This window comes from Balaenoptera borealis (genome assembly GCF_965194805.1).
Source record: "Balaenoptera borealis genome assembly, chromosome: 14".
NCBI lineage: Eukaryota > Metazoa > Chordata > Mammalia > Artiodactyla > Balaenopteridae > Balaenoptera > Balaenoptera borealis.
Window position 1 is genome coordinate 2156499 of NC_138875.1, and position 20088 is coordinate 2176586.

General features: G+C 52.4%; 1 protein-coding gene across 6 annotated transcripts in view; it reads left to right on the forward strand.

Moving 5' to 3' along the window:
• MBP (myelin basic protein) overlaps positions 1-20088 on the forward strand; it is a 117327-nt gene that overhangs the window by 92248 nt on the left and 4991 nt on the right. For 4 of the 6 annotated variants that reach the window (XM_082355155.1, XM_082355159.1, XM_082355154.1 and 1 more), the window contains 4 exons: positions 13040-13147; positions 14419-14454; positions 14858-14890; positions 18051-18170. In XM_082355155.1, the coding sequence (XP_082211281.1) occupies positions 13040-13147; positions 14419-14454; positions 14858-14890; positions 18051-18170 (297 nt within the window). The remainder of the gene's footprint in view (positions 1-13039; positions 13148-14418; positions 14455-14857; positions 14891-18050; positions 18171-20088) is intronic. The other 2 variants (XM_082355156.1, XM_082355158.1) reach the window with 1 other exon arrangement.

Sequence of the window (20088 nt, forward strand, 5' to 3'; positions counted from 1 at the left end):
CTGAAGACTAAGACTCCATGGTTATTTCCTCAGGTCTCCAGGGGCCTCTCGTAAGCCCAGCCCCGCCAGCCCCGAGGTGCTCGGGGTGACTCCGTGCCTTAGGCTTATGGGCTCTTGTTCTGCTCCCGGGAAGCACGGCCCCCAGACCCCAGGCATCACTCACATGGAAAGCCTTCCAGAGGCTTCCCTCGTATTTAGCCGTCAGGTTTTCTCAATCGATTTCTTCACGATGCCCAAGCAAATGGCTCTGACCAGAGCTGGATGGATTTGATGGGCCCTGGAGGTCTGGCCATGGGGACCCAGAGCACAGCAAGTGGGGCCCTGCCCACCTGGGCGGAGGCTGACTGGTCGTCCTGGGGCCGGGCCTCTCCTGGGGGACCGTGGTCTACTCCCCCCACCACCCCCGCGACGGGCTGCCCCCCAGTGCAGCTGCGCCCGGGCCCGCGGCCTTCACTTTCAGGAAAGCCTGTTGCAACTTGGCTTTTCTTCCAAAATAATCTTCCAGACTCTGCATCCCTTAAACCACTTGCTGTCATTCTGCACAAGGAGACTACTGAATTCTAAGCCAAGCAAAGGCTTCTGGGCGATTGTTTGGTTTACGCCTCTGCTGAGCTGATAGTTCGATGTTTATGCTGGGAAGTCTTCTGCGTACTTTCCACACATTGAGGTCTTTAAACATGGGTGCCTGGGCGCAAGGAAAAGAGCCGGAGCGGTTAAGGCCGACATCTAGCCTGTCCTCCCGCCGTTGTGGAAGGAGACACGGGAGGCCTCCACACCCACGTTCAAGAGCGTCGCTCTCAGCGCCAGCCCGGCCGGCCTGAGTTCGGGAAACGGCGGTGAGCCTGCCCTGCGGGGACGACGAGCCCAGGCCTCCGGCTGTGAGCTCTCCCGGGCTGCCCGAGACGAGGAGGGAGGAGCTGCCCATGGGACAAGCGCGGGTGGTCTGGGCACCGCAGAGGGAGCCTCACGTCCCTGGCGGGACGGCCCAGGGGCGGCCGCGCATCCCGTCTGGACGAGAAGACGGAGCTGTGGGTGGAAAACACAACGGTCGGCGGCGTCCTCGCCGACGTGGCGGCAGCTGCCAGCTCTGGCCGGGCCTCTGTCACCGCGCCGCCTCCTCCTCCACCATCCTGGCCCGCGAGCGGAGGCCGGGCCTCGGAGCCCCGCCCGAGGTGCGCCCCCCTCGGGCCACGCAGCCACCACACGCTCCCTGAACGAGCGGACGCGCCGGCTGTGACACGTGACCCCGACTTCCTGTGTGCCGGTGCCCAGGGTGACCTCATGACCACATCCCAGCTTTCGTTCTGTCCTTGCCAGGAGGCCTCTGAGCCCGGTCTGTGGACGGCCGTCCCGTGGAGGCAAAGCCATCGGCGCAGAGGCGGCGGGGGCTTCGGTGTCCTCGTTTCCGGTGAAACATCACACAGGAAACCAGAAGCTGCCGTGCTTCCCGCAGCCCGCCGCCTTCGGCTTCACAGGCTGCTAAGAGGGTAAACTCTCCAGCTTGGAAACCGGCCCCTCTAATCACGGGCCAGGCAACAGCCCCAGCTGAGCGGAGGACCAGGGACGACCCACACCTCCGCACAGACCGCGCCCCGCCGGCCTTCTCACTTGCCAGTATCTGAGAAGAAACGTGTCACCAGAACAGGCAGCAGGCCACCGAACATCTCCACCTCAACGAAGGTCTGCCTGTGAATCTCTCCCGTAACTGAGAAAAGCCCGCTGCTGATACTGCACGGCTTTCTCTAAAGAAAGAAAAAGCCCACGGCTTTAATTAAACTCCTTCGAGTCAATGATTCAGGAACAAACATATTCTTAAACTTGCCAAGGGCAAAAACGTAGGGCAAAACTGCGTAGGTCATTCAGACGGCAAAGAATTCTCTCCCGACTGCAAAATCTAAATGCCTTGACCTTGCCAGAAAAAATCTAATGCTCTCTCTTGAGGCGTATTAGAAGCTGTTTGACCAGAAATGGAGCAATTGCTTCCTCTGAAAAACATGTATACACAAAACTAGGAGCGCGCCCAAAAGGCCCAAGATAACCTCGTGATCCAGTGATTTCTGGGAACGGCCAGAGAGCATCGTGCGGTCAGGGTGTGGGGATTAAAACACGCCATGTTCATCAAGACCAGCTCTGAAAGGGGGAAACTCATAGCTTGAAGAGTTTCCAGCCAGATGTGTCATGTCTTCTACAGGCCTGTGACCTTTGGGTCACATGCTCTAGTCCAGAGTACTTATTTTACTGGCAACTAGCTCAGCACCTGGGCCAGTCGCCACAGGGGCATAAAGCTGCCACAGCCCGTCCTTCCAAAGGGCTACAGAGAGGTAGAAGGGCAGACAAACAGGGCAGCCACGGACAAGAGTCATTCAGCACAAGATATGCTGCTGCCTCCTTCAGGAAGTCCTTAAGGAGGACAAATCACCGAAACAAGATTTCTGAGGGCGGTGAAGGAGTTTTATAAACCATCGAAAGAAGTGTGAAGCAAGAGGGAAAAGGCAGAAAAAGTATATCCGTTTCATAGTGAACTACGTGTCGTGGTTCTTAAATATAAAGAAAACAGTACGGAAGAAGCATATTTGGTTTTCTTAGCACTTTCACAAGAAAAAAAATCATTTTATTGATCCCAAGTCTTACTCTGTTGTTCTCCCTTATTGTCGGCAGTTCAGAAAAACAGTGACACCGTTATAGTCTGTGGTTCCAAACAGGTTAAAGAGATGAACCGCTTAGCTGCCTGGATCTGGGTTTCTTGAGGGTGCCACAAAATCAAAGATTTCTCCGGCGGAAGAAAGGAGAATGCAAGTTCCTCTGCTCCCCGTGTCTCTGGACCACTGGTGAAACCATCTACTAAAGGCGTGTATCCTTAATGCCACTTGGTGGATATGTGCACAATTCTGTCGTGTTCAACCTGTAAATTGAAGGATTAAGTATCAAAGATGTTTGTTCGTTGGATGGCTGGTTAGTTGGATGCTTTTAACCACATGAACAAAATAGAACGTTGCAGACAGTACAGTCCACTTGGATTGAGGCATAACTTTTCCATTGAAAGAGGGAGCTGATCGAGCCCCAGTTTTAATTACGTAGAACTGCATCCTTCCAAATAACAATGAACCTGAAAAATCTCATCTCTCTCACTAGATGTGCCGCGCATTTGTCGTATCCCGTTACCAGTATTTACCAACATAAGTAGGAACTCGTTTTCTAGTAGAGCAGTGATTACAGCTTTCCCAGTTCTCTAGATATTAACCGACATCTCTGATTGATGCCACCGAGAGACACTAATTTGTTTTTCTTATATCTGAGCACATTTTTGTTTCTAGCGCACCACACCTTCACAGCTTAACAGGAGGTAAGTCTGCAAACTTGGAAAAGTTCCTCTCCCTTCCCTTTGGTCACGTGGCTGGCCCGTGATTTCTCCACCTGCTGCTACTGTTTGGTTTGGGACATTGCTTCTCGTGCACGTGGAATCCACAGGGATCTCGGATGGCGCAGCAGATTAAAACATGGAGCTGGGGCTGAAAGGAGACCGCAGGCCCTTCACTTAACCCCTTTGAGTATCCACTTCCACATCTGCAAAATAAGGTGGCCACACAGAGCAACATTTTTGGTCTATGACCAGCCGGGGTGAAAATAATAATGCGTCCGCCCCGTGTTTTCAAAGCAGGTAGAACCAATTTCTTTGCTCCTTTTTTTATATTGGATCCTTCTAGGGACACAGGGAGAAACGTGCGTTCCTGGAACTTGTATGATTGACTTGACTAAGAAAGTGCCAGTAAGAAAATGGTCACTGCTTTTAGCCAGTGGATGACCATCTGGACATATTTGAGACAGATCCACAGAGAGGCCACTGCGGCTGTGTCATTCTGACACGGCACCAGGACCTCTCACTGAGTGAGGCGGGCTGCACAGGGCCTTGGCCGCCTCAGGTTTCCCTTCACAGGGTTAGGAGTTTGCTGATGGGCCAGACCCGGGGCACCTCGGAGGTACCCGTAGCCACAGACCCCGACGGATGGTGGGTTGAGGTGCCCTGGCATGAGGGCACCTGCGTCAGTCACCTCCGTGAAAATGCTCGATTTCAAGTTTAAAAAGGGCAGCAGTTTCCAAATAGCAGCTCCACGCAGAGCTCTTGTCTGCTCACATCACATAGGAAAGATGGAGCAGATATTACCAACACTAGTTATCAGACACACATTGTCTTTAAAGGACCAGTTTCTCCCAGACTAGCACACAATAAGACAGAGTAAGAGCGCAGGAAGAGAACATGCTTCCTGTTAATGCTTGCGATCTGAGGGAAGCCAGAACACAGTTACGATATTTAAAAGACGTTCTCATCTTGTAACGAACCTCAAATCGTCACACCGGGTTTTAAAGTACCAGGGAGAGAGCTGGTCCTATAACAGGCTCGTCGTCTCCTGTGTAGCTACTATAAGCCATGAGTCTACACCTGGGCGGTCCTCAGATGCTTTTCCTTACGCTTGTGTATCTAATGATGTTATTCTCCTGGTCCCTCCTTTGCACTCATCCGATGTCATTCATCCGGAGGAGAGAGGCAAGCAAACTAAAGCCTGGGCAGAGAGAGGGGAGACCGCCTGGGCTCGCAGGGTCCAACAGGCAGCACACCGGTGCCTCTCAGGTGCAGAGCCCGGGAGGGGTGGACGCAGAGGGGGGAAGCGTCCCAGAGCCATGGATTCGCTCTGATTTCCATCACTGGCATTCTGATGGTGGATTCAGGAAAGAGTTTAAATTCCTCTCACAGACAAGAAATAAACGCTAGAACTCCTTTTTTTTTCCCCCTAAGCACAAAACCCTAGACACAGTGAATACTAATTTTTTCAAGAGGCAGCGTTTTCTTCTGAGAGGGACTGACTGTATCCATTTGTTTCTAATCAAATGCAAATGCAAATGATGATGCTGGCATATATCTCATCCCTATTTTCAGAAGACAGCCGCTGGAGTCAAGGGAATGAATCTTTACCCAATCTGATGACCACTGATCTTCAGATGTGTCAGGCGAAAACTAATCCCCTGCTATTACTTGCAAGTTTAAGGACTCCCAGCTCTTCAGCAAATTGGAAAAACAGTTAAAAAATCCTTCCCGTTATCTGGAGACGGGACTGGAAAGCAGCCGGGAAGCCAAGTGCACGAGCCCCCCCTACTGGTGAAGGACATTATCACAAGTGGAGGGAAAATTAATTTTTCAAAACCAGTACAATGAAACAGGCTAATGGAAAAAAGCAGTTTATGTTAAAAATTCATGAAATGGTTGTCCTTTATCCCATGGCTTTCCTCCCGCAGTGTTTAAATTTTTTAGCATAATGTTATTTTATTTGCCACCAAGAAGTTTATTGTTGTTTTGTTAATCATGATGCCAAAAAAGAGTAACACGTCAGTGCCACGTAACCCTGTGCGTGCTGTGATCACGTGCCGAGGCCCCTACACGACTCACGTGTTCACGTGTGCAGACAATGAGGTCTCCATGTGGTTCATCAGAGTGTGAACCAAGTCACCCCTAAGAGGTAGGATTTCTTCTACAAACTCCTTGTTATTTGAAATCCCTATGTAATAAGCACTATTTTTCCAAACAACCTGAGTTTTCATTTTTTAAAAACTGGACTAATTTTCTAATTTCACTTGTCCCAAATATTCAGCTCCACGTATTTTGGAGAGAGCGTGTTGACGTCCTAACCTCAGGTGTAGACCGGCACGTGGGGCGCGGGCCCTGTGTCCGGCCCCGTTTCCTTTTCTGATTGCTCACGCTCAGAGGGGTGCCCGCTACCCGCCCCGCCCCGGCTTTGGGGTGTCGGGTTCGGATTTTCCGGTAGGACTGACCTTCGAATTCCTCCTTCGCCTTTTAATCACTTACAAATAGATGAGCTACTTGGATCAGGATAGACACGGACAAAGAGACACCATTCCTGGCAAATAACTGTAAGATGTGAGCAGTTCTGGCTCTTCTATCCTTTCTGAACACAGACAAGAAGGGCTGCATCGGAGAATCACTGACCTTCCTGAGTTCGGGAGCCGAGTCCAGGGGGCTCCTTAAAGGGAAACTTGTGTGTCCCAGGTTCCGGGGGCAGAGGCCGGGGACCCAGGGGTGGAGGGAGGAGATGCAGGCAGGGGACTGGCCGCGGCTCCGGGGGTGTCGGCAGCCTCACCCGCGCCCCTGTCCTCCCCCCACTGGGGTCACCTTCGCACCCAGACGACCCCGCCGTCATCCCCCATCCCCTGCGACCCCTTCCCTCCCCAGACTGTTTCCTCCAGGACAGAAACGGACCCCCTTGTTTACAGTGAGGCATGGAAGTAAGTACCCACTGCCTACAAATTGTGAAATATAACAAATAAGCCAGAACGCACTGTTTTTAAGTACCCTGCCGCTCCTGCCAGGGGCTCCCACCGCTGCCCAGGAGGCAAGGCTGGCCCTGCTCCGCCCGTGAACTGAGCGGCGACAGCAGAGGTGCCCTGCGCGGCCGGAGCCTCCCCGCCCGGCGCCCCTCGAGGTGGGCGTGGACCCCTTTCCTCAGCGCAGGCCGGCCTTCGATATGGCCTCAGAGTCACGACCCCCCCCCCCCACCCCAACCAGGCTCCTTCAAAGCATAAAGGATGCTCTTCAGGCTGTGGGGGAGGAAGCTGGGAGCCGGCATCCCCGCAGCCACCTGTCGGAGGCCGGACCACATCAGCATCACAGGGTCCGAGTCAGAGCACGTGACTCAGCACAAGCGCCAAAGGGTGGAAACGACCCAAGTGTCCATCCGTGGATGCATGGGTGAACAAAACGTGGCTTCCACAGGCAATGGGGTGTGACCCGGCCTTAACAGGAAGGAAACTCTCACCCAAGCGACAGCCTGGCTGAACCCTGAGGACGTTACACCAGTGAAAGAAGCCGGTTGCCACCGGACAAACACTGTGTGATTCCACTTGTATGGGGTCCCCTGAGCCGTCACATTCATAGAGAGAGTAGGATGGGGCTTTCCAGGGGCCGCGGCAGAGGATGGGGAGCTTGTGTCTACTGGGTACAGTCTCAGTTTGGGAAGATGGAAAAGTTCTGGAGGTGGATGGTGTAATGGATACACAACATTGTGAATGTACTTAAGGCCACTGAACTGCGCACTGAACGACGGCAAGATGGTAGATTTCACGTTACGTATGTTTTACCACAATAAAAAAAAATTAAGGGTGACAGATGCAGCACTCCCCTCCCCTGCCACTGTGTAAAGGCGTCATCACCATGGCAACCGAGGCGCGTTTCTCAGCTCTTCTTCCTGTGCTCACCACAGAACTTTTCAGTGAAGCATAAATAAACAGATTAAGCAGCAGCCCTAGAGTCTTAGGAAACGCCCTAATACGTAAACCTCGCTGGAGAATTATTTTTCTTTCCTTGGCTGCTACTCAGAGGTGGCCTCTTAGTAAAAGTTGAGAGCTAAAAATTCTCTCAGCGAGTCTCTTGTTTCAACCCCGTGCTTTCACATGTGAGGAAACAGAAGCCCCAGCGCTTGGCGTGCTCGGTTCGCAGGGGATTTTGTGTCAGGACCAGAGCCCTCCAGCCCCCAGAGGCTTGCTCTTTCCAGGAGGTCCCAGTAGAAAGAGGGTTTCTTTGTTCCTTTGTCCACTTCTATTTGCTGAGCCAAACTGCCAGAAGCTTTGGGGAATCAAGTAGAAGTTTTTCTTTTTTCCTCCAAAAACTTAAAATCTAGCTGGAGACCTGGAGACGTAAGATGGATGTAGGGAGAAGGCCAGACTCCCCTACGCGGAGAACTCCAACCGGGAAATTCACAGAACGACATAATGTTGCCATCACCAACTTTGGGCCAAATAATGACAGACCGTGTTAAACGGACTTATTTTATTTTATAAATTAACATACAGTAAAATTGGGTTGTTTCTGGTGTACACGTCTGTGAATTTTAACACACGTGTAGTTTCATGTGGCTGCCACCACAATGAGGGTACATCACCCCAAAACCTCCCTCCCACTTCACACCACACCCTTCCCTCCCCCATTCCTGACCCCTGACAACCACTGCTCTGGTCACCCTCCCTGTAGTGTACTCTTTTGAAGAAAGTCACGTGTATGAGATCATACTGTATGAAATCTTTTTGGAATGGCTTCTTTCACTCAGTACAATGCCTGGGAGATGGCTCTGAGTTGTTGCTCCTTTTTACTACTGCATAGTATTCTGTTGCACGGACGTACCACAGTCGGTTTATCCCTTTCACTCAGTGACGAACATTTGGGTTGTTTGCAGAGTTGGTGATTACGAATTGAGCTGCTATAAACATCCACGTACAGGTTTTTGTGTGATCATAAGCTTTCATTTAAGATTCAAATTATTTCCATCAAAAGACTGGAGACCAATATATTCATTACAAAAATCACTTCCAAAACTATGTCGTTTTTCTTTTATCATTCAAAGCAGGAAGTGGGATTGCTGGGTCATGTGGTAAGTATTGATACATGGTTAGCTTTATAATAACTGTCAAATTGTTTTCCCAGAGTGAGGGTACCATTTTGCATCCCCAGCAGCAAAGCGTGAGAGTTCCAGTTGCATTGCGTCCTAGTCAGCACTTAGTGTTGTCAGTATCCTTTATTTTAGCCATTCTAATAGGGCTGTAGTGGTGTCTCCTGATGCTTTGATTTGCATCTTACTAAGAGCTAATGATGCTGGGCGTCTTTTCATGGGCTTATTTGCGTTCTGCTCATCCTCTGCAGTGAAGTGTTTAGTCAAGTGTTTTGTCCAATTTTTTAACCTGGTTGTTTGTTTTCTTACCATTGATTTTTGAGAGTTCTTTACAAGAAGGACTTGTGGTTTCAAGTCTTTTGTCATATATATGATTGGAAATATTTTCTCCATCTGTAGTTTGTCTTTTCATTCTCTTCAAGTGTCTTTTGCAAAACAAAAGTGTTAAATATTGATCAGGTTCATTTTATCAATTTTCTTTCTTTTATGGATCATGCTTTTGGTGGCAGGTCTATAAACTTATTGGCTACCCTCACGTCATGAAGGTTTTCTTCTATTTTCTCCTGTTTTCTTCTAAAACGCTATACTTTTACAGTGTAGATAGAGATCCATGATCCATTTGGGGTTAATTTTTGTATAGGGTGTGACTTTGGATTGAGGTTCATGTTTTTGGATATGGATGTCCAGTGGTTCCACTTCCATATGTTGAAAAGGCTATGCTTTCTCCATTGAATTGTCTTTGCACCTTTGTCAAAAATCACCTGGTCCTATTTGTGTGGGTCTATTTTTTGACTCTACTGTGTTCCATTGAGCTATGTGTCTACCCCTCCTCCAGTACGACACTGCCTATAGCTACGTAGGAAATCTTTAAATCAAGTGATGCGGTTCCTCTGATTTTATTCTTCTTTTTCACAGTTGTTTGGCTATTTTGGTTACATATAGTTTCAAGGTTAGTTTTTCTATAAAACAAAATCCTGCTAGGATTCTGAGTGGCGGAGCATTACATCTGTAGATCAGTTTGGGAAGAATTGCCATCTTTACTATTCATGGTCTTCTGACACATGAAGATAGTATGTCTCTCCACTTAAGTCTTCTTCGATTTTCTTCCACCAGCATTTTCTAGTTTTTAGCATAAAGATCCTATACACGCTTTGCTAAGTTTATAACTAATATTTTGTTTCTCTGATGCTATTATATATGGTAGTGCTTTTAAATTTGGGTTTTTTTAACTGTTCATTGCTAATATATAGAAATATGATTGACTAAATGTTCTTCCAGCAACAGACCATTACAACTATAACAATATAGCTATAACTCTACATTAAATTATCTGTGACAACTTATAGCCAAAATTCCAAGTCAGGGTCCTAGTTCAGTCACTCTTCAATGCATATGTTACAAAAGGATTCCATGATGATTGTTCTATTTACTTAAGATCTATTGCATGTGTTGGGCTCTGTATTAAAAGTGATCTAAACTGTCGATGCGTTAATTCAACAGTTAATGCTCATTGCATGCTTAGTTCTGTGCCCAGCGCCATAAAGACACTAATTGACTTTTTCATGAACCGTTCTGACCCCAGATTCTGAGAGGTAGAACACAACTTACCAACTTCATGTGCTCCTTAAAAGATTTAAATTACTCTTCCCTCAAAAGATTGGCGACCAATGTATTCATTATAAAAATCACCAAAATATATGCTCTTTCATTTAGCGTTCAAAGCTGGTACACATGATAAACATGTGAAACGTTATTATTATCTACACAATACTTCATTAACTATGTCACAGCATAAATAAGTTTTAATAATATCAGACCTGCATATAGGACTGAACGTTCATTTATTTAAAAACCTTTTTGTAAAGTTTAAGAAATCTTTCTAGTTTAATCACAGAATGGGTGAATCAAAGTGCACGATGTTTCTGTGACTCAAAATCCAACACAGCCTGCAGAAAAATGGTGTATAAAAACAAAAGTAAAGGGACTTCTCCAGTGGTCCAGTGGTTAAGACTCTGCGCTTCCCCTGCAGGGGGCGTGGGTTCAATCCCTGGTCAGAGAACTAAGATCCCACATGCCGTGCAGCGCGGCCAAAAAACAAAAACAAAAACAAACCAAAGTCAGGGCAAATTGTACTAAGTTCTGAGCTGCTTTAATTATTTTTGGCCATTAGGGTGGTATCTAATAAATAACTTCACTTGGCAGATACATTAGACACAACGATATTTTTCTTAAAATAAGTAATTTAAACAGTTTCCTAGCTCATCTGTTTTCTTTTATCATTCTTAATTTTATACTCTCTTTTATTGGAGAAGAATGGGTAAGGTGGGCCAGCAGTGACCGAATCTGATTGGTCTGTGAGCTCAGAAAGGCGCTGGCTGAGAGACAACATAGCACAAGGAGAACCAGATTATTTATGTTCTGGCAACCCCAGCAGAGGGAATAAGAGTAAGAAGGATGGGGGAGGGGGGGGTCACCAGTTCCGGAAACACTCCAGCGCTTCCCCTTGAGGGTGTCATCTTCAAGTTCAAGTGCGCATGGCGTCCACTTCTGCCCACGCCATCGTGCCCACATCATAACTCAGTCCCCCGGGCTTCCTCTGTGGGGAGCCAGAATCCTGTGAGGTCCCCGGCCCGGCGCAGGAGAGGGAGGCTGTGACCGTGCCACACGGAAAACAGATCACGTGCCGAGCCGGCCCAGGTGAGCTGAGAAAGCCGTACCCAGCAGAGGCCGCAGGAGGGGCACTGCAGACAGCAGAACGCGCGGCCGGGGCATCGAGAGGGTGGGTGTCGGGCAGCGGGGGGAAGCCTGGGAGGGGCAGGGAGCCACAGGGAAGTGGGAGGGGGCCTTGGCTCCAGTCAGGACCCACAGAAGGATGGACTTCGAGCTCGAAGGCTGAGCAGGGCATGAAAAGTCACAGGGAAGCAGGAGGCCTGGAGGATGTCAAAGGACATCGAGGTGGCTGGTCTACTCAGAGCCAAGACGAGGTCTCAGCAAGTGGAGAAAACCTGGCCATGCCGTACGGTGCCAGGTCTCGGGGGCCCCCCGGCTGGAGAAAAGATGTTCAGTTTGTGAAGCAGGCGCAGGGAACGGCTGTGGGGAAGGAGAGGAGGAGAGCATCCTTTGCAAACCCGTCTGGGCTGGAAAGGGAGGGGCCCGAACAGGGCTACCCCAGCCTTGGCCTTAATGTCAATGTGGGGAGAGGACAAATGCAAGGAATATTTTAAAGAAAAACCTACAAGGTTTGTGAACCGAGTCAGTGGGGGAAATAGAGCAGAGAAAGAGGCCAGGGTGACTGCAGGGCTTCAGCCCTGGTGGATGGGGGTAGGAGGACCTGTCAGCTGGGGACAGTCATAGACATTAACAGTAACTAGTACCAGAGATAATACACCTGTAACTACTACTGGGGACAATGCACCTGTAACTAATACCAAGGACAATGCACCTGTAACTAGTACTGGGGACAATGCACCTGTAACTAGTACCAGAGATAATGCACCTGTAACTAGTACCAGAGATAATGCACCTGTAATTACTACTGGGGACAATGCACCTGTAACTAGTACCGGGGACCACGCACCTGTAACTAGTACCAAGGACAATGTACCTGTCCCTAGTACCGAGGAGAATGCACCTATAATTAATACCAGGTACAATGTACCTATAACTAGTGCCAGGGACAATGCACCTATAACTGCTGCGGGGGACAATGCACCTGTAACTAGTACCAAGGACAATGTAGCTGTCCCTAGTACCAAGGAGAATGCACCTATAATTAATACCAGGTACAATGTACCTATAACTAGTGCCGGGGACAATGCACGTGTAACTAGTACCGGGGACCATGCACCTGTAACTAGTACCAAGGACAATGTACCTATAACTAGAACCAGGTGCAATGCATCTATAACTAGTGCCGGGGACGATGCACTTGTTACTCCAGTGACAACCAGTCAGGGGTGCAGGTATCACCAGTGAAACTAAGCCCATTAAATGCATTAAATTCCCGAGAAGCCCAATTTAGACTTTTCGGTGGCAACAGTGTCTTCTGAACGGGAAGGGTCCTTCCAAACCACAAGCACCGAGCCGGTGATGGGGGAGGTGTGCACGAGGCTTGGCGCATTTACCTGACGGGCTTTCAGGAGATTCCGCTGACCCTCCAGACGTTTCCCGACCCCCTCATGCTCACGACCTCCCACACTCCCGTAGCAGGGGCTGTGCACAAGCACCGTCCTCTCTGCCGGGGCTCCGGGCAAGGCCCCCTCCTCCTGGGGCCACCGGCTCGCAGGCTCTGTCGGCGCTTCTGAAGGTGGAGCCGCGTCCGGGGGGCTGGCGGTGCTCCCTCCGGAGCTTGGCCTTCCCGTCGGGAGGGCTCCCGAGGGGGCGTCTGCAGTGGCCAGGAGGTCAGCCGAGGAGGGACCTGTGGGGACAGCACCGCCCAGACCCCACCCGCCGGGCGGCCTCCTGTGACGTCAGCGCTTCCTAGCATGAGGTCTCCAAAAGCGTCCGGATCCACAGACGAGCAGAGGGAGGCAGCCTCCCAGACGGCAGAGGGTCCGGCCTGCCCTGAGACCACGCGCCCTGTCTTTCAGGACGGACACCACGCGGCCAGAGCCACCCACTACGGCTCCCTGCCCCCGAAGGCGCAGCACGGCCGGCCCCAAGACGAAAACCCCGTAGTGCACTTCTTCAAGAACATCGTGAGTGGCAGCCACGGGTGGGGGGGGGGATTAGAGGGGTGAGGGGCGCCCGGCCCTGCCCCAGTCCACGCGGGCCCGAGTGTGTCCCCAGGTGACACTGAGCTCTGATCCGCAAGGGGTCTGACTATATCTCCATGTGACACAGCTGTAATCCATGATGGGGGGGGTCTGAGTATATCCCCAGGTGATGCCTCCCACTTCCTCAGGGTGAGGTTGGCCTCGGGAGCCCAGGGCCAGCACCGGGTCCCAAGGTCTGAGCTGCATCTGCAGCTTAACTTTGTGTTAAAACTTTGTGTTCTACCAAAGAACTCACTCCTTTTGAGACTAAGCTAGTAGGAGATGCTTAGTTCAAGAATACAAGCTTTGCAAAACTCTGGAGACGGTAAGAAGATCAGGGGTGTGGGGGCAGGAGGGATGAATAGACTAGGAGTGCCCAGGATTCGGGGGCAGCGAGTCTCCTCCGAATGATCCCGTGACGGCGGAGGCACCTCACACATCTGTCAAAATCCACGGAATGTACAACACAGAGTCCACACACTTTGGTTAATGTATTGACATTGGCTCAGTTGTCACAAGTGGACCACACGAAAGCCTGGGGTGCTGGGCTCAGGGCAGAGGGGTCGTGAGAACTCCCTGCAATTGCTGTGCAATTTTTCTAGAAGCCTAAAACTGCTCTAAAAAATAAAATCTTAAAAACAAAAGCAAAACCACAGGCTCTAATTATAAACTTTCTGTGCAGCAGACATCTAAGATGGTATTTTCATGTTGATTAGGGAGCTTTAGGAGTCGCACACCTGAGGGTGTCCCTTCTGAGGCTCGAATACCAGGGGCCCTTGACTGCCCACCCCAGAAAGGATGGTGGTGACATTCACTGTCTCCATCACCTGCGACAGGGGGTGTGTCACGGGAGCACACGCCAAGAGGAATCGCCTCTGCGGCTGCAGAGCCTTTGGTGTGTTTCCCATCCTCTCAAACACTTTCTGTGTGCTCTGGAAGATCTAGGTAGCACTGGATACTTTCAAATTCTCAAATCGTATATTCCTCTCTCAACTAAAACAGAACGGGGACGCCGGGCAGAGACTGAGTGGGTGGCTTCTTATACCAATAGATACTAGACCCTCCCAGCAAGCAGGAGCTAGCGGGGAACTAGCAACAAGCTCGGTGACAACAGGAGGTGACATGGTGACACCAGGAGGCTCTCACGAGGAGGGTCAGGGCTGCTGTGACGGAGGGATGCCAGCCCCGCTCACCATTCTCCTGTGTCTTTGCAGGTGACGCCTCGCACACCTCCTCCATCACAAGGAAAGGTAAGACCTGCGAATGTGTTGAGTCATCATCACTTTACAGCCCTTCCCTGAAATCCCCAAACGGATCAAAAAGAGGGCTGGACTCAGAGCTCCCTGACTTCATCCCAAAATGTCTTGCCGCGTGGAGCCCACGTAGGACAGGCTGAGACATGCGTGACACCCCTTCCCGCCTGCTGCCGCGCAGACAGCGCTCGCCATCCCAGCTCCCTTCCCTCTCAACCCCAATCTGAAATCCTCCCTGGGCAGCTCCCGGGGGCCACGGCCAACCACAGGATAGGGCGCGTGTGCCGAAATCTGTTTGCCATCTCAGCACTGTGTTGTCCTGACTGTGTTTCCTGTTTGGTGGAGAGAACGTTTTTCCCACACTGATCACCATGTCCCTCTTTTTCTTTTCCTCACACAGGGGCGAGGACTGTCCCTCAGCAGATTTAGCTGGGTAGGTGACAAATGCACGTCCACCCGTTGCCTCTCCTTCCTCACGGCCACTCAGCTGTTCTGTTCTGCTCTGTTTCAGTTGCTCTCTGGGCCCACCTTCCTTCCCATCCCACCCAGCTTGTCCCCCGCTGCTTCCACCGCAGCCGGTCCTTCCTTCCAGCTGGGTTCACGCTCCTGTTTCCATGACCCAGGGCCCAGGCACCAAAGGGCTCCTAGGAGACTCCCCTGGGCTCCTCCCCAGGGAAGGAGCGACTCCATGTATGAGAAAATTCCTGATTTCCTTCCAAAACGGCAGATGAGGAAAAATGGGTCCCTGCAGTCTGCGTGTGGACCTGTCCAAATAGCCAGCACTCCCTCCCCTGCCAGATGTTGACATTTTGTGGAGAAAAAATGATTCTGCTAAAGAGACAAAAAGATGCTAAATTCAGTCATTCAGTTTATAACCTAAGTGATCCAAAAGAATTTGGCTTGGGTTTTGATTTAGTCATAACTAAAGCTTGGATATCAAGCCATCCAGGAAAACCTTTTTAGGAGTTTCTGAGAAGATTTTAAAGAAGATTAAAATCTTCATTTAACCCATGAAGATTTTAAATGGCTGATTTGTTCACTTCCTAGTAAAATTTGGTGTCTGAGCCAACTTTAAATGCCTATCTGTATTTTAACTAAATCTATCGACCATACTTACTAGCAAATATTAGATAGAGTTCTTACTTTATAAAATTTCCAGAATAAAAAGAGAACCACTAACCTATAGGCCAGGAACTGTGTCTGTTTTGGAGACACAGTATCCTTAGAAACACATCCTCCAATATTCTTGGAGACACAATATATCTCTAGGGCAGAGCATATATATCCTTGATACCCAATTAATAAGCATCATAGAAATGAATGAATGACTTTAGAAAGGAAGGAAGGAAGGAAGGGAGGGAGGAAGGGGGGGGGGGAGCCACCCTCAGAGAAAAGGCAGGGAAGGCTTCCATAAACTGCCCCAACACATCATTACGTTGAAGTATGAACTGAGATATTTGCTGGAACATTTTATACAAATACGCGTGAGCGTTTTCCTGACCTAATGAATTTGCCGCAAGGTGACGATAACGTAGGGAATCGACACGGGCCAGCCCTCAGGGACAATTAATGATTGACTTTCTGTGCCAGCAGGAGACAAAGATGATGTTGAAGAATGAGATCCATTTTTGACCCAGAAATCTGATTTTAGTAACCTCTTGAGCTGCCTCCTAACCTTCTAGGCGTGAACCAGGGCAAAGCCATCGGCGAACGTGGAGTGATGGGAGGGGAAAAGACCATGTTTCTTCCAGTCGTTTAAAGGCCACTTCAGCCCGGCAGCTAACAGCACGGCCTTTGCATGCCTCTCACGTCTCCGTTTGGTCCCACTAATGTCTGTTAATTTTCTCTTTTTTTCCAAAGTAAAATCCTGCTCCGTATTCCGTGAGCTGGTTTGTCGGTTTCCTAGAGCCACAGGACTGTCTTCCCGTTTGGAGTTCCTGAAAGTCCCACCATTTTTCTAAACTTATGTTGCATGTTTTTTGGTAAATTCTAGGTTGTCCAAAGATATAAGTGACCAAGAGTTTGAAAGGAGAAAATTTAAGCAGATTATTAATCTGAAAACCAATCCTTGAATTTCATTCTCAGAAGCTCTTTATTTTTGGAGAAAACAACAGAGTAACAGAACGATTTAGCGCTTGCATGGGAAAGCATGGATCTCTACAACTCTTGTGTCTGTCCTTTGGCTCAGTCCTCTTTAACCATCCCCCGACTCTGGACCACGATGGAGCGAGCGTGTCCATGGAAACCTCTGGGATTCAAGGGCAGTTCTGGGCTCCTCTCCTACGTGGTCTTGGATCTTCACTGCCCCTGTCCCTTGCACACTTGATAACCCTTGACACCAAACCTTCACATGAAAGTAGCTGAGTGGCCAATGTCTGTTCCCAAACCTGGGCTGAAGAGAAGTAGCTTGGGGGTGCAGGGCAGGGGGTGTGCCTGGACAGATGGCCCTGGTCCAGCTTCAGTCCAGACATGAGAGCGGTGGACTGGAGGAATCTGGAAGCTTCTGGAGCCTAAACCAGAGGGAGAGATCCCATGGTTTCCCAAGCTCCTTCCAGCCCTAAGGCACTCTCATGAAACTGGAAAGCGCTGCAGCCTGAGGCAAAGGGTTCTGGCGTCTGGATCAGGAGACGGTTTTATTTTGTGTATAGGATTCTCAGGAGAGGCCAGACAGAGAGCTTCCTACTTCTTGTTGGCGAAACGTGAAGTGAGACCTCAGAGCCTGTCCGTTGCATAAGATCCGTGACGCAGACAGGATGTGTGGTTCGCCCCCCGAGGAATGTCGCACCCCAGGCTGGACACCCGTTACCCCCAAAGGCTAACATTCCTTGTGTCTGAGCACCAGAGTTTCCCCCACTCCTTTCTTGTGTTCACAGTGGGAGTTTCCCTTTGAAGCTAAAGCGCATTAGAATGCAGACTGGTCCTAGAGACACACATATCCTTACCTTTCAGTAATCACTTGTCATTGCTACGTGTCACGAAGACAACTTTCTCCATCTTCCCTGAAGTGAGAGGGGCTCCCGGGGCAGCTGGAGACCGGGCTGGGGGCTGCCGGGGGAAGCCCCCTTCCCATAACAACAGCAAGCTCGAAAGTTCAGAGCCGCAGGCTCCATTCTCAGAGCAGAGCATCCATTATCCCCATTTTATAGAAGAGAAAACCGAAGCTCAGAGAGGTTCCGACACTTGCCCAAGGTCACACAGCCAGGGCATGGGGTTGCTGAGACCCGTCCAGGTGGCTGGCTCTGGGGTTGTGCCCAGGTGCACGGCCTGGGGGACAGGGCTTCCCATCTGGGACCCACCCCCTCCCCTCTACGGTGACCAGCTCCCAGCCCAGAGCCCCGGGAAGGACCCTGGTCCCAGTTCACCATCCACACTCAGGGCACCCAGGCCGCGGCCAGGGGAGCTGGTCCTGGTCATCCTGGAGAGGCTCCTCCAGGCTGGAGAATTGGGAATTTTGCCTTTGCACGTTAGAAAGGTAGGAGCCCCCAAATTTCACAAAGTCTGAAGGCTGCCGACGCCTCCAGGGAAGCAGACGGGAAGGGTCTGTGCCGCCCAGGCCGGACGGACGGACTGAGAGCGGCCGTCCTCTCTTGCAGGGAGCCGAGGGCCAGAAGCCGGGATTCGGCTACGGGGGCAGAGCTTCCGACTACAAATCGGCTCACAAGGGCCTCAAGGGGCACGACACCCAGGGCACGCTTTCCAGAATCTTCAAGCTGGTAAGGTACCTTCTCAAGGCGGGCGGCGCGGGGCGGGTTCGGGGACAGGGCTGGGACTGCCGGCCTCTGGCCCGTCGCCGCACCGCTTCTCCGCAGTCAGCGCCCCACGTGCCATCCCTGCCCGGGCAGGCGCTTCTCCAGGGCCCGCCTGGACAGGTGCGGCGCTGGGCGCCAGGCCGGGGCCCCTCGGGGAGCTTGCGGAAGACGGGGTCGCCGTGGTTACAGCCGGGCCCGGGAGGCACGGGGCCTGGAGGGTCAGGCGGCGTCCTGGCCAGACAGCAGCACCTCCGTCCCTGAGGGAGCCGGCAGCAGCCAAGGGGACACGAGGGGACGACGGCTGGATGGGCGAGAGGCCCCGGGGACCACGGACACCCGTCCCAGCGGTTAACACGGACCCAGGTCCCCGTCCGTCAGTGAGTGACCTGGGCCCCCGGGCTCCCTGAGGCTTGGCTTGTCCTCCGGACGACGGGGTGACGGACACGTGGCCGGAGCCGCTGTGACGGTGGGGCGGGTACAACGCCCTCTGCCCGGCCCCCCCGCTGGTGACAAGACAGTCTCGCTCGGAGCGCCCGACATCTCAGGAGGGGCTCTGACAGGGGACGGGTGCCATCACCCCGGGCCGGAGCCGCACGGAAGAGGGAAGGGAAGGTTCTGGACTCGGAGGGGGGCCGGCAGTGGCCCTTCCCCCCAGGCCTCTCAGAGCCTCCCCCTCGGAGACGCGAGGCCGCAGCTCCCTCCCGGGGGAGGTCGGGGCGCCCACGTGCAGGGCTGCCTTCTGACCGAGGCCAAGCTCACCCGTGAGGAAGCCGGGCAGCCCGGAGCCGGAAGGGCCTCGAGAGACGGGCTGAGGGCAGCGGGCTCCGCCCCTGCGCCCCGGGCTCCGCGGGGTCCCCTCCTCGGGCCGCCGTTCGGAGAGACCCGCTTCTGCCCCTCCCAGGCCATGACTAAGCCCGAGGCGACTTCCAGGTGGCAGGAGGGGCGCGTGTGGCCCCCGATCGCTCGCTCTCTGCCGGTCGCAGAAGCGTCCCGGGCCCGCTGACAGCTCCTCGCAGGAAGGTCACAGACCCCGGGGCACGGGGCGCATCCTCGGAAACGTGCCACCACCGCCTGAGGCTTGGGGCCCCGAGAGCCGCGGGAAGGGGCTTCGCGGCGGTGGCGGAGGTCTCGGGACTGACACAGTGACGGGCTTGCTCCGGGGGGGCGCCGGGGGCCCTCGGGCGGCAGCCCTGTGGTCCCGCGGGTTCTGCCCCCGGCTTTGCTGAGCGCCCGCTCCGTGCGGTGTCACTTGCGGGCGAAGCCTTACGCGCAGGCCGCCGCCTCGTGAAGGAGCCGTGTCGTCCTGACGGGCGGGCGACAGAAAACGCACGGTGCCTGCTGGGGGGGAGGCGGGATGGGCTGAGCGCGAACGTGCCCCTCTGTGTCCTCCAGGCCACCGGGATTCCAGGCGGGGCGCCAGACACGGCCCGGCGGAGCGGGTGGCGGGCGCAGGGACGCGAAGGGGCGGAGGGGCTGGCCTGGCACGGGGACAGGGCTCCCGGCAGACCGCTGACGGAGCACGGGGAGGCCTGGCCGGGTCCCGGAGGAGGGAGGCGGCCGCGGCCGCGGCACCGAGTAAATGGTCGGAGGGGTAAGGGGTTCCCCCCACAGAGGGTCCTGGGACCCTCCTGAGCGCTCTTACCTTGGCCCTGAATGGGGAGGTCCCCGGGATCTAGTGACATGGTGTGACTCATGTTCTAATGTTGAAAGACCATCTGGCAGAAACTAGCAAAAACGGGACCGGATTTTGCACTTCCTGGACCGGAGAGCAAGGAAGACCATGTGCATTTCCGCGGCTGCCCATCCAGGGCTTTGACGGCTGAGCCCAGGTTCCAGCCGCGTGTCAGCTTTTCAGGCTTAGAGCTGGAAGGGGTTCGGGAGT